Source organism: Entelurus aequoreus, linkage group LG10, assembly GCF_033978785.1.
Source record: "Entelurus aequoreus isolate RoL-2023_Sb linkage group LG10, RoL_Eaeq_v1.1, whole genome shotgun sequence".
Lineage (NCBI taxonomy): Eukaryota > Metazoa > Chordata > Actinopteri > Syngnathiformes > Syngnathidae > Entelurus > Entelurus aequoreus.
Window position 1 is genome coordinate 69,881,939 of NC_084740.1, and position 18,015 is coordinate 69,899,953.

The 18,015-nt window shown below is 37.9% G+C and overlaps 1 protein-coding gene across 4 annotated transcripts in view; it reads right to left on the minus strand.

Annotated features, from left to right (window-relative positions):
• Positions 1 to 10,133: 10,133 nt before the first annotated feature.
• LOC133658981 (ecto-NOX disulfide-thiol exchanger 1-like) overlaps positions 10,134 to 18,015 on the minus strand; it is a 70,469-nt gene continuing 62,587 nt past the window's right edge. For 2 of the 4 annotated variants that reach the window (XM_062061553.1, XM_062061552.1), the window contains exons 8-14: positions 17,225 to 17,331; positions 16,871 to 16,988; positions 16,593 to 16,786; positions 12,993 to 13,100; positions 11,106 to 11,193; positions 10,782 to 10,867; positions 10,134 to 10,645 (exon numbers count right to left, since the gene is read on the minus strand). In XM_062061553.1, coding sequence (XP_061917537.1) covers positions 10,514 to 10,645; positions 10,782 to 10,867; positions 11,106 to 11,193; positions 12,993 to 13,100; positions 16,593 to 16,786; positions 16,871 to 16,988; positions 17,225 to 17,331 — 833 coding nt within the window. In that variant the 3' untranslated portion in view covers positions 10,134 to 10,513. Of the gene's footprint in view, positions 10,646 to 10,781; positions 10,868 to 11,105; positions 11,194 to 12,992; positions 13,101 to 16,592; positions 16,787 to 16,870; positions 16,989 to 17,224; positions 17,332 to 18,015 lie in introns of those variants that run through there. The other 2 variants (XM_062061555.1, XR_009827580.1) reach the window with 2 other exon arrangements.

An 18,015-nucleotide genomic window follows, 5' to 3' on the forward strand; every position in this document is an offset into this window, starting at 1 on the left:
ACAATTGACCACTAAATGGTAACACCCCAATAAGTTTTTCAACTTGTTTAAGTTAATCAACATTAAACTGCCTCAAGTTGTTGCTCAGATGAAATAAAATGACAAAACTTTTCTTCTACATATAAAAAGTGCAACATTAAACAGTTTCAAGTCAACTCAGCCTCAGATTAACTTTTCTCCCCCCCCCAGCCTGGCTAACTTGGCAGTAAGAGGATATATGGGCTCATTGTTCTTCCACCATAGAAGTGGGTCAAAATCTAGTTCCTAATGCAATATGGTCTTAAATCTGCTGCTATAAAAACATTTGTTATAGCTTTAGCCCTGCCTGACTCGCCGAGGAGAGGCTGCTTGAATGCGGTGGTGACGCTTCAAGTGGGTTATGTTGCGTTGACAAGCATTCCTCCAATGGGAAATTCAAATTGCTAGTCTCTCCCAGATTCTTTTTATGGCAATATGCTGTTGTTTATATTCAATCACCAGGCAGAAGTTGGTATTTTGTGGTTTATTCTCCAAGCTTAGAGGACAAACCTGAGACCAATCCAGCACACCAGCGTTCCCCAGCCCGGTCCAGATCGGTCTACCAAAACCCCGGAACTCCTGTCTACTTCCTCCTTCTCCTGTCCCCCCCCCCCCCCCCCCCCCCCACACACCTGCTGTTTCCCCAGTCTAGCTGTGCTTCTTATCTTAGGAATGTAATGGCAGTCTCAACAAAGACAGCGCTCTGACTCTAACCAAGGACACTCGAATCCAAGCACTTTGTACCACACGAGACATTAGCTGATGTAAATATGACTATAGGAGTTTTTAGAAAGAAGTAACACTTAAATATGGATATGATTCTGATCTGCTTCCATCAGTTAGCATGTTTGACGTGTTGTCAGAAGCAGCTGCTGAACAATGTCGGCAAACCTCCGTCCTCCATTGTTGTATCTCGCAGCCAAAGTGTTCCCAAACGGGAGATCTTAACGAGGCAGGAGGGTCTTCCAGCTCTGGCTTTTTACATGTTGTCGTAGCCCGGTCGCTGCTAGCATGCCGTGTGTTGTGCCTCGGTGTGCATTGTTTTCACAACGTGCGGTACGCTACTTAATATGTCCGTGTGGAAACTCGTTCGGTACACCTCCGAACCGAACCGAAACCGCCGTACCGAAACGGTTCAATACAAATACACATACCGTTACACCCCTACAATTACACCATCTAACGTATCACAAGGTAACAAGGAATGACATGGTTTTCCCCAAGACAACTTCCACCAAAGAATTGAATAGAAGGAAATATACAATTTTGCATTGTAATTTGTCATAAAGGTCATTCTAGGGACGGGAGCAATCCATTCTGCCTCTAAATCCCTTTAAGAATGTGACGGAAAGCCACCAACAATACTTTATTAGATTCCGTAACCTGTATAATAACCAAGCTGTAATGACATTATTGTAAGAGCAAACACTGAGGAACTTTTTTTCTAGCGTAGTAACTAGGGGTGTAACGGTACACAAAAATTTTGGTTCGGTACGTACCTCGGTTTAGAGGTCACGGTTCAGGTCATTTTCAGTACAGTAAGAAAACAACAAAATATAGATGTTTTGGTTATTTATTTATCAAATTTGTAAACAATGGCTTTATCCTTTTAACATTGGGAACACTATAATAATCCTGCCCACGTTAATCAACATTAAAGGCCTACTGAAATGAATTTTTTTTATTCAAACGGGGATAGCAGATCCATTCTATGTGTCATACTTGATCATTTTGCGATAGTGCCATATTTTTGCTGAAAGGATTTAGTAGAGAACATCGACGATAAAGTTCGCAACTTTTGGTCGCTGATAAAAAAAGCCTTGCCTGTACCGGAAGTAGCGTGACGTCACAGGTTGAAAGGCTCCTCACATTTCCCCGTTGTTTACAATGCAGCGAGAGCGATTCGGACCGAGAAAGCGACGATTACCCCATTCATTTGAGCGAGGATGAAAGATTTGTGGATGAGGAACGTGAGAGTGAAGGACTAGAGTGCAGTGCTGGACGCATCTTTTTTCGCTCTGACCGTAACTTAGGTACAAGCTGGCTCATTGGATTCCACACTCTCTCCTTTTTCTATTGTGAATCACGGACTTGTATTTTAAACCACTTCGGACACTATATCCTCTTGAAAATGAGAGTCGAGAACGCGAAATGGACATTCACAGTGACTTTTATCTACACGACAATACATCGGTGAAACACTTTAGCTACGGAGCTAACGTGATAGCATCGGGCTTAACTGCAGATAGAAACAAAAGAAATAAACCCCTGACTGGAAGGATAGACAGAAAATCAACAATACTATTAAACCATGGACCTGTAACTACACGGTTAATGCTTTCCAGCCTGGCGAAGGTTAACAATGCTGTTGCTAACGACGCCATTGAAGCTAACTTAGCAACGGGACCTCACAGAGCTATGCTAAAAACATTAGCTATCCACCTACGCCAGACAGCCCTCATCTGCTCATCAACACCCGTGCTCACCTGCGTTCCAGCGATTGACGGTGCGACGAAGGACTTCACCCGATCATCGATGCGGTCGGCGGCTAGTGTCGCATAGCGCGTCTGCTATCCACCTCAAAGTCCTCCTGGTTGTGTTGCTGCAGCCAGCTGCTAATACACCGATCCCACCTACAACTTTCTTCTTTGCAGTCTTCATTGTTCATTAAACAAATTGCAAAAGATTCACCAACACAGATGTCCAGAATACTGTGGAATTTTGAGATGAAAACAGAGCTTTTTTGTATTGGATACAATGGCGTCCGAATACTTCCGTTTCAATGTTTGACGTCACGCGCATACGTCATCATACATAGACGTTTCCAACCGGAAGTTTAGTGGGAAATTTAAAATTGCACTTTATAAGTTAACCCGGCCGTATTGGCATGTGTTGCAATGTTAAGATTTCATCATTGATATATAAACTATCAGACTGCGTGGTCGGTAGTAGTGGCTTTCAGTAGGCCTTTAAACTGCCTCAAGTTGTTGCTCAGATTAAATAAAATCACAAAACGTTTCCTCTACATATAAAAAGTGCAACATTAAACAGTTTCAAGTCAACTCATCATGCTTAATTTATTACAGCATTTTGGAAGCCTGTAGTTGATTTATTATGTAAATGTTATATTGTTATCAACATGTGATAGCAGGGACCCTGACATTCAAAACTAGGCTGTTCCATTACTAATGATTAATGTAACTATAGCTGAAAAAATGGCACAATAGCAATAGGAGAGACTATTCATCCCTGAACACCATGGAGTTCATGTAGACTTAATGATGCACTTACATTATTATATCAACTATCAGAGACAGAAACTCTTCATTTAACATAATGTCCTTTTTTGCTGCTTCGACACAGCTCAATCAACACAGAAAAAGGTCAAGTGAAATAACAGACAGACATCTGCTGTCACACTGCAATGTCAATAAATTAATTATTCTGCCTTTGCTACTTGTTTCCAGCGTGTGCAGCTAGTTAACAGTATGAAGAATAAGAAGCTCCAGTTATTGTTGAGGATCGATGTTCCTTAATGTGAATTATTTTCCTTCCTTAGTTTTATTTCCTTACAATTCTTCCTTCATTTATGTTTAGTAAGACTGAAAATGTAAACATAAAATAAGCATAACAATAGTATAACGTCTATTGGTATTTTACATAAATAAAATAGAATATTTAGTGTAATATATTCATGCAATAAATGACAAACGTTTACACATTTAGGAAATTACACAACATTCACACTTAACATTGTATGTGACTTATTAGCGTTGTCGCCCTCTACTGGTCAAATGTAGCACTACACGTATTAAACGAGGCTTGATCGTTACGCTCAGACAAATAACGATACGACTACGAATACAAACTACATCACAATTTTCAAGACAAAATAAATATATACATAAAATGTATTTATGCACAATATCTACTTACAAATGTTTGACCACGTTCCGTGATGAAGCTTACACGCGGGGATTTCTACCATTGTTGCTGCTTGTCTGGAACAAATGTGTCCGTCACTTAAAAGTTCCGCCAGGAAACAATGACTCGAGTAGAACACTCACAATTTGTTGTCCAGTCGTTGTTAAAAGTCTGATTTTTGCTATTTATTTCGATTCTTTTAGAATAGTCTTCTTCTACTCACCCCACTTCTGCTTCTCTGTGACACATACGTCTCGCTGTCGCCCTCTGCGGGGTGGCGAGAGTACTGCATACATGATCCAACTCTCGTTTTAATGGTTTCATCAAGCCTATTTGGGGCATGTTCGGCGGGCCAAATGAAAAGCTTTGGCGGGCCACCAGTTGAATAGGCCTGTAAATATTATATGTTTCTTCTTTCTTTTTCTTTTTTAGACATGTTAAATTGTGAAAATGTAAACATATGTTCCTTAATGTAACCATGACCATAATGCACAGGAGTGAAATAAATGATGCTGGCTCACTTAGTTGTATATTTTCCTCTTTTTTAGTAGCGCAACCTTTTCATCCATCCACTGCATGCACATATGAACGAATGAATGAATGAATGCATTACAGGAAAAGACATCACAGTGCATTGATGTTTTTACCGACTTAACTCATCAGAAATACTGCATGTTGTATCAATCACAAGCTGCAGGTTGTACTTTTGTCCAGCAGATGGCAGTGTTGCATCAGAAACTATATGAGCACTGATGCAAGCCATGTAATTAGTAGTGGTCTATAATTATGACTATATTAATAAGTATAATAAATATATATACTAATGAGACCACCCCCAACTTCATGAGTCGTGTTACTTTATTTAACTTTGAACAATTGTACTTCTTCTCACACTTGCATGACAGTTAAGAATGTTTCATTTTTTTTCATTTATTTATTTATTTCAGGCAATGACATAAAAAAGTACAAAGTTGACAACACATAATAATATAAATGAATATAGTGCAAAAGGTAATGTATAGTATGTAGGGATGATGTTCGAAACCGGTTCTCCCGGTTGTTCGATAAGAAAAGAACCGTTCGATAAGAAAAGAACCTATTCCATGGACTCGAATCCCTTTTTGAGAACCGGTTCCCGTTATCGAGGCCACTAAAGTAAAGAAAAAGAGTTGGTTCTTTATTCGAATCCCGTCCCACAAGAAATGCCCTGTGAGACATCACAGGAAATGACGTAGCTCAGTCATTAGACTGAGCTACGTCATTTTGTTTATAATTGAGACATCACAGGAAATGACTTAGCTCAGTCATAAGACTTAGCTACGTCATTTCCTGTGATGTCACACAAGCAGCAAAAATAATGGACCGGACAAAACGCCTCAAGGCATGGCTATTCACCTATAGTGATCAAAGAGACAGGTTGGTTTTGTGTTACTGTATATATTTGTTTTTCTGAAAAATCCCACTTAACATACTTTGGGTAACAACAGTCAATATTTATTCATTTAATTTTTTAGGGGGTAAAAGTCAATATTTATTTATTTATTTTTCTTATAAAATAAAAGTGAGCTTTTGTTAAACCAAATATTGTGTTTTTTTCCATATACAACAACCTATCTGGATTCGATAAGAGAATCGATAAGGAATAGGTTCGATAAGAGGATTCGATAATAGGCTCAAACTCGATAGTTTCTTATCAAACATCATCCCTAATAGTACGTAATGCATGATTGTCTAGTTTTGCCTGAAAGGGAGTGGGAAGAAGATCATTTATTTAATCCCACCCCCAGTTGTAAATTCAGTGATTATTCACATGAGTTTCACTGTTACTTTGTTCAAGGATTATAATACAAATGTTGTATCATAGTGGCATTACCACAGGTAACAATAATTATTACACCGTAACAATAATTTGTATCAACAATGTAGGAATAATGAATATACCAACAATGGTAATAGACAACATAGCAATAATGGTAATAGACAACATAGCAATAATGGTAATAGACAACATAGCAATAATGGTAAGGAAACATAGAGCACATGTTATCACTTTGAGACAGAGTACAACAGCAGGTCAAATTAAAGACCCTCATCTCTATATTTGAACCAGATCCCATGTTTGTATAATAGTTTAAATTGATTAATAGTTTGGCATTGCTTGTGTTGCAAGTCCAGTTTGTTCCATAGTTTTACTCCGCATACAGACACACAAAAACATTTACGAGTGGTTTGAGCTCTCGGCAATGAGAAATATCCAAAGCCTCTCAAGTTATGAGCCTGCACAAGAAAAACGTTGTAGATTAGGCAGCAATAATTTGTTAAATGCTTTATATAAGATTATTAATGTATTATATTTAACAAGGTCATCAAATTTGAGCAACTTTGATTGCATAAACAGATTATGAGTATGTTCTAAATAACCAACGTTGTGAATGATCCGCACTGCTCTTTTCTGTAATATGATTAGAGGATGAATTGTGTTGTGGTAAGTATTCCCCCATACTTCAACACAGTATGTAAGGTATGGGAGTACCAAGGTGCAGTATAGAGTACGGAGTGCATTTTCATTGAGGTATAGTTTTGCTTTGTTTATAATTGAGAGGCTTTTGGAGATTTTACTTTTAATGTGTCTGACATGAGGTTTCCATGATAGTTTACGATCAATTATTACTCCCAAAAATGTATTTTCATTTACGATTTCAATTTAGGTGCCATCAATACTTATTTTCTGTTCAGACGTTACGTTGCGATTTCCAAACATCGCTATCTTAGTTTTATTTATATTCAAAGATAATGCATTTGTGTCCATCCATTTTTTTTACTATGTTTAGTTCTGTGTTTACTCTATTTATGAGTTCATTATAGTCATCATTACTGTAGAATATATTTGTCTCGTCTGTTAAAATGTGACCGCGTGAAGGTCATTTTAATTGTCTTCTCCACATTAGCCATCTTTTTTGTTGTTATATTCATTGCGTAACCCACCCATCCTACCACTGAATGAATGAATGAATCCATTCTGGTCAATAACATCATGTATGAGACAGTGTATTGAAGTTTGATTTACTTAATTTACCACAAAAAAGGGATGTTGACATCAACCACAAGCCTAAGGTTCCAGTTTGGCCAACAGAAGGGAGTTTTGCATCACTCAACGGGTAGAGCGGGCGTCCAGAAGCTTAAGGGTTCTTGGTTCGATTCTAGTCGCTGCAGTTGAGTCCTAGGGCACCCACCTTGATCCCAGTGCCACTGGTATAAATGTAGCTTACCACCACCAAGCTTGAACGTATGGGTTTCCCAATGTAAATCACTTTGAGACAATTATGAAAAGGCGCTGTATAAAGAGGATTCATTCATTCATAAACTATACGTGTGACGACCGGGTCGCATGGTGATGCGGGGTTTGTTCCCCCAGGATGCAGACGGACTTCGGGCACAGCGTGCAGGTAGGAAATGATTTATTTAAGAAATAAATCAGACTGGAACAAACAAAAAAGTGCTCAAAGCACGGAAGGCAAAAACCAAAGGGGCTAGCGTGGAAGCTAGCAACAAACAAAGCCTAGCGTGTATATATATATATATATATATATATATATATATATATATATATATATATATATATATATATATATATATATATATATATACACATACATACATACTTAGGCATGGAGAGTGTTTCTACAAACATTTGTGAAAGAATGGGCCCCTCTCAGTGATTTCCAGCGTAGAACTGTCATAGGATGCCACCTGTGCAACAAATCCAGTCGTGAAATTTCCTCGCTCCTAAATATTCCGAAGTCGACCGTCGGCTTTATTATAAGAAAATGGAAGAGTTTGGGAACAACAGCAACTCAGCCACCAAGTGGTAGGCCACGTAAACTGACAGAGAGGGGTCAGTGGATGCTGAAGCGCATAGTGCAAAGACTTTCTGCACAGTCAGTTGCTACAGAGCTACAAACTTCATGTGACCTTCCAATAAGCCCACGTGCAGTACGCAGAGAGCTTAATAGAATGGGTTTCCATGGCCGAGCAGCTGCATCTAAGCCACACATCACCAAGTCCAATGCAAAACGTGGGATGCAGTGGTGTAAAGCACGTCGCCACTGGACTCTAGAGCAGCGGAGACGCCTTCTCTGGAGTGATGAATCCCGCTTTTTCATCTGGCTATCTGATGGACCAGTCTGGGTTTGGAGGTTGCCAGGAGAACGCTACATTTCGGACTGTATTGTGCCGAGTGTGACATTTGGTGGAGGAGGAATTATGGTGTGGAGTTGTTTTTCAGGAGTTGGGCTTGGCCACTTAGTTGCAGTGAAAGGAACTTTGAATGCTCCAGGATACCAAAACGTTTTGGACAATTCCATGCTCCCAACCTTGTGGGAACAGTTTGGAGCGGGCCCCTTTCTCTTCCAACATGACTTTGCACCAGTGCACAAAGCAAGCTCCATAAAGACATGGATGACAGAGTCTGGTGTAGATGAACTTGACTGGCCTGCACAGAGTCCTGACCTGAACCCGATAGAACACCTTTTCGGATGAATTAGAACGGAGACTGAGAGCCAGGCCTTCTCGACCAACGTCAGTGTGTGACCTCACCAATGCGCTTTTAGAAGAATGGTCGAAAATTCCTATAAACACACTCCGTAACCTTGTGGACAGCCTTCCCAGAAGAGTTGATGCTGTAATAGCTGCAAAAGGTGGACCGACATCATATTGAACCCTATGGGATGGCACTTCAAGTTCATGTGAGTCAAGGCAGGTGGCCAAATACTTTTGGCAATATAGTGTATATATGTATGTATAAGTGTATATATGTATGTATATGTGTATATATATCTATATATATGTATATACACGTATATTAATATATACATACAGTATATGTATGTATGCGCATATATATATACATATGTATATGTATATATATATACTATATGTGTATCCAGTGTTTCCCACACATTCATTTATTTGTGGCGGCCCGCCACGAAAGAATTACGTCCGCAACAAATAAAAAATAAAAAAATAAAAAAAAACTTTTTGTTGTTGTTGTTGTCTTGTCCAGCTTCTCAGGCAAATCATATAGTTGATGTAGATGCCCATATAGGCTGTTCAGATTTACATTACAAAAGAGAAGTGTAGGATACTTCTCTTGTTGCCTTATTTGTATTTGACCACTACTGTTTTCTGTTTATTTGTTACTGACTGTGGCAGGACACCTCTGCCTCTGTTTCACTTTATGTTGCTGGTAAATAATATGGTTGTAGTAGTAGGCTAAAGTTAAATTATTTAGTATGCACTAATTAAAGGGGCAGAGCTTTAAGAGACATTTTAGCTTTTATATTTTATAAGATATATTTTTTGTAAGAACAACAATTAATAAATATATTTCAGTGAATAACTTATTGTTCAAATCTGTATATAAATATGTACATAAAGTGTTGTAATTATATTGTAAAATGGATGGATGGATGGACGTTTCAAACAAAACTGTTATTATTAATTAGTAAGTATACATTTTTTTTAGCCTTTTTAGAGAAAATCACATCATTGTAGTAAATTATGCAAATTACTCGATGATGTCATGGTGACCACGCCCATAGCCACGCCCCCACCACCACAGGTATCTTGGCAGTTTATGGGAAACACTGGTATCTATGTATATAAACGTATATTTTTTAAATCGATTTTAATCGATTAACAATCATTACAAATAAGAATCATAATTCGGTAAAAAAATTAATTCTTTGGACACCCCTAATAATAGTAATATGACGCATATAATAGTGGCATACAGAAGAAAAGGGATTCATATGGCCCCATTCTTGGGTGGATCTCGCGTAAGAGGAATGCAGTCTGCTGAAAATGATCGAAAGTGTCACTCTACACAGCAACTGATGCTGTGGTCAAAGATAGAATTGCCACAAAACACCTTTTAAGATATTCAACAGCCTTCTGCCATCTGGCAGCTAAAGTGGATAGCGCTTGTCCCGAATTCGTCACGTTTCATGTGTCGGGTAAACCGCCATGAATGGGGCCATACGAATCCTCTCCCTACCGTATGGTATAATGATAGTATAAACACCAATCAGATACTTGTGATTGTCAGGTGAACAGTCCGAGGGGACCCCGCTTCTCGCCCTCAGCTGGGATAGGCTCCGCCCACAGCACTAAAAAAAAAATCACGACCGAGCTCGTTTTGACGATTTCCTCTTTAATAAAAAAAATCTCCGTATTCATCAAAAGCAAACACAAAGATTTTAAGCTTTTGACTGACGTTAGAACAGAAAAAGTAGGCGGAGCTTGATGCCAAAAGTCCCCAATACAAGATTCTCATCAGTAGGAAAACGCAGTTTGTGTTGGCGTGACATCACACACACCCCTGCAGGTCACCGGAGGCGGTGAACATTCACCACCTCAGTGTCAACGTGAGCGCCGCCCACTGCGTTAATCACTGTGTGTGTGTGTGTGTGTGTGTGTGTGTGTGTGTGTGTGTGTGTGTGTGTGTGTGTGTGTGTGTGCGTGTGTGTGTGTGTGTGTGTGTGTGTGTGTGTGTGTGTGTGTGTATCCTGGGTCATCCCGAAGTGAGGCTGTCAAACCCACAGAACTTCCAGCGTTTCTCCAAAGTGGCTCCGACGCCGCTCAGCTCCTGCCTGAACATAAGGGGCAGTCGAACCATGAGGCGCTCCAGCTGCCCCGCCGACACCTACACACACACACACACACACACACACACACACACACACACACACACACACACACACACACACACAAATACACTTACAAACACACACCACTGTGCACCAAGAACATCACTTTTAAGGAGGAGAGTGTGTGTGTACCTTGGAGTCGAGTCTCTGCATGTAAGACCACAAGTACTCCAGGTTGGCGCCGAATGGGTGAACATGGAGGAAGGTGGAAATCACACCTGAAGTCGGGCAGGATAGGAGAGGAGAACATTGTTGAAATGTTTTTGATGATTTTTAAGCCGCGCACGCTTGCACAGAGTGAAGTTTGAATTTATTTGACTTTTAAAAATGTGACTAAAAACTGTGTTCTGATGTTCACACAGTGACACTCTCACGATGGACACCGTTTGACCCCGGAAGAAGAGTTTGCAACCGTGATAATGAACGCATGGCCGCCGCGATGACATCATCACTCACCCAGAAGCAGGGCCTCTTTTTCGGAAAGGACGACGTTACTTCTCCTGCCCATGCTGAGGTACATTGACGGGGGACACCCGCTGACCCCCTGAAACAAATACAATGAAGTCACTCACAATATGACACATGGAGCAGCTCTAGGGCGGAGCCCTGTGGAACGCCAGTGTTTTAGGAAGAAGAAAACAAAGAGGAAGAAGGAAACAAAGAGGAAGAAGAAAAAAAAAAAAAAAAAAAAAAAAATAGGAGGAAGTAGAAAAGAGTGGAGAGAAGCGGATGAGGACAACGAAAAAGAAGAGGAGGAAAAAGAAAAAAAAGAAAAGCAACGATGAAAAACAAGACGAAAAAACAAAAAGAAGAAGAAAAAGAAGAAAAACTAAAAGAAGAAAAACAACAACCAAAAACAAGACGAAAAGCAAAAAGAAGAAAAACAAGAAGAAAAAGAAGAAAAACTAAAAGAAGAAAAACAACAACAAAAAAACAAGAAAAAAAAAAGAAAAACAAGAAGAAAAAGATGAAAAACTAAAAGAAAAACAAAAAAAAGAAAAACAAGAAGAAGAAAAAGATGAAAAACTAAAAGAAAAACAAAAAAAATGACAAAAAACAAGAAGAAAAACAACAGAAAAGACGAGAAACAAAAAAGCAAAAGAAGAGCAAGAACAAAAAGAAAAACAACACAACAAAAGACAAACAAAAAAGAATAAGAAGTAAAATATAAGAACAATAACAAGAAGAATAGAAATAAGAAAAACAAGAAGGAAAAGAATAAAAACAGGAAGAAGAAGAAGAACAGGACATAGAAGAAAATGCATAACAAAAAGTAGTAAGAAAAGGAAGACGAGAAGAACAAAGAAGAGGAAAAAGGAGAAAAAGAACAGTAACCAGAACATGGAGAAGAAAAAAACAAGTGGAAAAATTTTAAAAAAGGAGAAGACGAATAGGAACAAGTATAGAAATAAGAAGAAAAAGACAAAGAAAAATTAGAAGAGAAAGAGGAAGAAGAAAAGAACAAGTGAAGAAGAAGAAGAAGAAAATGAATAATAATAATAATAATAAGAAGAAGAAGAAGAAAAACAAGAAAAAGAACAACAAAACACACAAAAAAAGAAGAAAAAGATGGAAAAACTAAAACAAGAAAAAGAACAACAAAAAAAGACGAAAAACAAGAAGAAGAAGAAAAAGAAGACGAAAAACCAAAATAAGAAAAACAACAGAAAAGACAAAAAAGTAAAAGAAGAGCAAAAACAAGAACGAGAAGAAAAACAACACAACAAAAGACAAACAAAAAAACAAGAATAAGAAGTAAAAGATAAGAACAATAACAAGAAGAATAGAAATAAGAAAAACAAGAAGGAAAAGGATAAAAACAGGAAGAAGAAGAACAACAGGACGTAGAAGAAAATGCATAAGAAAAAATGGAAGGAAAAGGAGGACGAGAAAAACAAAGAAGAGGAAGAAGGAGAAAAAGAACAGTAACCAGAACACGGAGAAGAAAAAAACAAGTGGAAGAATAAAGAAAAAAAGGAGAAGACGATTAGGAACAAGTATAAAAATAAAAATAAAAGAAGGAAGAAGACAAATAAGAAGAAAAAGACAAAGAAAAATTAGAAGAGAAAGAGGAAGAAGAAAAGAACAAGTAAAGAAGAAGAAGAAGAAGAAGAAAAAGAAAAAGAAGAAGAAGCAGAACAAGAAGTAGAAGAAGATAAGCAAATCAGAACAAGAAGAAGAACATTGGTAGAAGAAAATGACAGAGAAGACGAAAAAGAAGAAAAAAGCGAAGAAAAAGAAAAGCAAGTAGAAGATAAAAAAGCAGAAGAATAGGAATAAGTGACAGAAGATTTAGAAAAGGAAGAAGAAGAAGAAAAATAAATAATACAGAATTCAGTTCACCTTGTCTTGGAGCGAGAGCACCTCCCCTTCCAGGAAGTGATGCTCCTCTCTCGCTTGCTCTAACTCCGCCTCCTTGCTTGCCAGCTGCTCCTGCAGTCTGTGGAGCTGCTGAGAGACAAATACACACATTACCATGACATCGCAGGTGTGTGTGTGTGTGTGTGTGTGTGTGTGTGTGCGTGTGTGTGTGTGTGTGTGTGAGTGACATTACATTTGTAAATATAATGGGCTATCGACTAATCCAAATAGTTCCTTCAACCCCCAGCAGAGGGCGACATTTCAGCGTCTGGATGTTCAACACTAACATTTGTTTAGTGCTGTCTCCTTTTCTTATGCCCCACTTTTCATGCCCTTTGGTTTTGGACAAAGTCTTCACCCAAACCTGGTTTTCGTACAAGCGTCTGTCATCCTGCCAACATCGCGCCAAACTAAATTGTTCGTTTGCTCGCGTTTCAATCCCTGAGTCAAGGGTCCAAACAAAGACCCGTAGGCGTTGACTCAGTCTCTTTGCTTGTTTTTCTATTGAGTATGATAATAATCCAACATGGGGCCAAAGAAAGTTGCGAGTGCCAACACCTTGACAAAGAAGGTGAGAAACGCTATTGAATTGAAGCAAGCACTGAAAACAAAGGCTCTCTCCTCCACTACTTCCTCTCCGCTCCTCGCCGTCTTCGCCAACAAGAGTCCTCAATAAAAAGTATTAAACCCATTGAATGTGTTCTGTGTTCATTTTTTTGGTGTCTTGGACCCATTACTTTGATTTACATTATTTCTTAGGGGAACAAAGTCAGGTTTAGCCTGACATTTTGAAACCCATTACTAAGGAAAACCAAAATACTGTTTAAATACTGTACACATACTGTATAAATGCTGTATAAAATACTGTATAAATGCTGTTTAAATACTGTATACATACTGTATAAATGCTGTTTAAATACTGTATATGTACTGTATAAATACAATTTAAATACTGCAAGAATACTGTTTAAATACTGTAAAATTACTGCATTAAATAATAATGTTTAAAAGCTGTATAAAATGTTTTTAATTTCCCTGAGGGAACTCTCCTGAAGGAATCAATAAAGTACTATCTAAATACTGTTTAAATACTGTATACATACCGTTTGAATCCTGTAAAAATACTGTATATATAATGTTCAAATACTGTATGAAATACTGTATAAATACTATATAGATACAGTTTAAATACTGTATAAACACTGTTTAATTACTGTATGAATACCATTTAAATACTTTATAAGTCCAGTTTAATTACTGTATAAATATTGTTTGAATACCGTATAAACAGTTTAAATACTGTATAAATACCATTTAAATACAGTATAAATACACTTAAAATACTGTATAAGTACTGTATTAATACCGTATAAATACTGTATGAATACCATTTGAATACCGTTTAAATACCGTATGAATACTGTATAAATACTGTACACTGTATGAATAAGGTATAAATACTGTATGAATACCATTTGAATTCCGTATAAATACCGTATGAATACCGTTTAAATACCATATAAATACTGTATTAATACCACTTAAATACTGCATGAATACTGTATGAGTACTGTATAAATACTGTATGAATACTACTTAATACCGTATGAGTACCGTATAAATACTGTATTAATACCATTTAAATACTGTATAAATATTGTATAAGTACTGTATAAATACTGTATGAATACCATTTAAATACAGTATAAATACTGTATTAATACTGTTTAAATACTGTATGACTACTGTATAAGTCTTGTATAAATACCGTATAAGTACTGTATTAATGCCGTTTAAATACTGTATAAATATCGTATGAATACCATTTAAATACCGTATGAATACTGTATAAATACTGTATAAGTCTTGTATGAATACCGTATAAATACTGTAAAGGCACTGTATAATACTGTATGAATACCATATGAATACTGTAAAATAAAGTATAGTTACCGTATTAATACTGTATAGTACTGTGTAAATACCGTATAAATACAGTATAAATACTGTGTAAATACTGTATAAACATCGTATGAATATCGTATAAATATTGTATATATACCGTTTGAATACAGTATAAATACTGTATAAATACTGTATGAATACTGTATGAATACTGTATGCATACCGTATAAATACTGTATGAAAACCATTTAAATACAGTATAAATACTGTATAAATACTGTATGAATACCGTTTAAACACAGTATAAATAATGTGTAAATACTGTATAAATATCATATGAATACCGTATAAATACCGTTTAAATACAGTATAAGTACTGTGTAAATACTGTACAAATAATGTATGAATACCGTTTAAATACAGTATAAATAATGTGTAAATACTGTATAAATATCATATGAATACCGTATAAATACCGTTTAAATACAGTATAAGTACTGTGTAAATACTGTACAAATAATGTATGAATACTGTTTAAATACAGTATAAATACTGTGTAAATACTGTATAAATATCGTATAAATACAGTCTAAATACGTTTAAATACCGTATAAATACTGTATGAATACAGTTTAAATACCGTATAAATACTGTGTAAATATTGTATAAATACTGTATAAATACCGTTTGAATACAGTATAAATACTGTATAAATACCGTATGAATACCGTTTAAATACAGCATAAATACTGTGTAAATACCGTATAAATATCGCATGAATACCGTTTAAATACTGTACGAATATTGTTTTAATACGTTTAAATACCGTATAAATATCGTATGAATACCGTTTAAATACTGTACTAATATTGTTTTAATACGTTTAAATACCGTATAAATATTGTATGAATACTGTTTAAATACTGTACTAATATTGTTTTAATATGTTTAAATACTTTATAAGTACTGTATGAATACTGTATATTACTGTGTAAATACCGTATAAATACTTTATACAGTATAAATAGTGTGTAAATACTGTATAAATACCATATAAATACTGTATGAATACCGTTTAAATACAGTATAAATACGGTATAAATATTGTATGAATACTGTATAAATACAGTATAAGTACTGTGTAAATACTGTATGAATACCATTTAAATACAGTATAAGTACTGTGTAAATACTGTATTAAAATAGTATAAATACAGTTTAAATACTGTTTAAATACCGTACAAATACCATATAAATACCGTGTAAATACCGTACAAATACTGTACGAATACCGTATAAATACTGTATGAATATCGTATACATACAGTATAAATACCGTTTAAATACTGTATAAATATTGTATGAATATCGTATACATACAGTATAAATACCGTTTAAATACCGTATAAATACTGTGTAAATACCGTACAAATATCGTATGAATACTGTATACAGTATGTATACTGTGTAAATATTGTATGAATATCGTATAAATACCATACAAATACCGTGTAAATACAGTACAATATTGTATAAATATTGTATAAATACAGTATAAATACCGTATAAATATTGTATGAATACTGTTTAGATACTGTACTAATATTGTTGAAATCCAGTATAGTATAAGTGCTGTATAAAGACTTGTAAATGAGCGTGTAGAAGAAGAAGAAGAACCTGCTGCACGCTGACGACTCTCTGCTGCAGCAGCTGCAGGGACGTGTCGGGGAGGTTCCACCCGACTGCGTTGTTGTTGTCCTCTCTGCACGCCTCCTTCCTGGCGAGCTCCGCCTCCTTCACGTAAGCCTCCAGCTGCCACCGCAGGGAGACGTTCTCCTCTCGAAGACACGCCTCCCTCTGATCGCACGCCCCTGGGGGGGAGGAGTCAAGGCCAGACGGGGCGCGGTCAGGCGCCGTACACGCCCCCGCACGCCATGGCGCGTTTTCTAACGTACCGTTGTCCTCACAGCGCATCTTCTTGCACGGGCTTTCATCGGAGTCTTCATCCGACATCTCCATCTCCTCCTCGCGGCGGAATCCCACGATCTCGTCACCGTGGACTTTCGTCAGCTCCTGGAACGCCATGAACATCGTCACCGTCCACGGATAATAGCGTCTTACTATCATTTCTGCACACTTCCTCTTCTGCAGCACTGTTGCTATGGCGACAGGTCCTCCAGGTACACTTACCAGCACCAGCTCGCAGCTTTGTGTGGGCGGAGCCCCACAATGACCACGGACTGGGCACAAAACTCTTTGGACTGACTTCCTGTGGGAGTGGACAGCGGACAGGAAGAAGGCGTACCAACCTCGCACTGCTTGCGCCAAATGTCTAGGTTCTTGCGCTGAGCTTTAGAGAAATGGTCCCACGCCTTTTGTCTGCTGGCGGCGGCGAACACGGCTGAGATCTGCTCGACTTTGGGGTCAACCGGGGAAGGGGGGGGGGGGGGGGTGGGCGAGGAGGGGAATCGAGACACAAAAGAAAACATTTTATGTGTTTGTGTGTGTGTGCCGTGACTCGGACCCAGGACTTGCTCGGCTCCACGTCGGGCCGATGGGTGGGAGGAGCCATGTCATGGCCTGGTCCCGCCCCTTGTCTGCGTTCTCTACTGCCATTGTACGTACACGTACTCAGACGGCGTGGCGCGGTTGGGAGAGTGGCCGTGCCAGAAAACCTGAGGGTTCCCGGTTCGATCCCCAGCTTCTACCGACCTAGTCACGTCCGTTGTGTCCTTGAGCAAGACACTTCACCCTTGCTCCTGATGGGTGGTGGTTAGGGCCTTGCATGGCAGCTCCCGCCATCAGTGTGTGCATGTGTGTGTGAATGGGTGAATGTGGAAGTAGTGTCAAAGTGCTTTGAGTACCTTGAAGGTAGAAAAGCGCTATACAAGTATAACCCATTTATCAAGGTCGTACTTACACTTGTACGTGCATGGTACTTGCATTGTACTTACACATGTACTTGTATGGTACTTGCATTGTACTTACACATGTACGTGCATGGTACTTGCATTGTACTTACACATGTACGTGCATGGTACTTGCATTGTACTTACACATGTACGTGCATGGTACTTGCATTGTACTTACACATGTACGT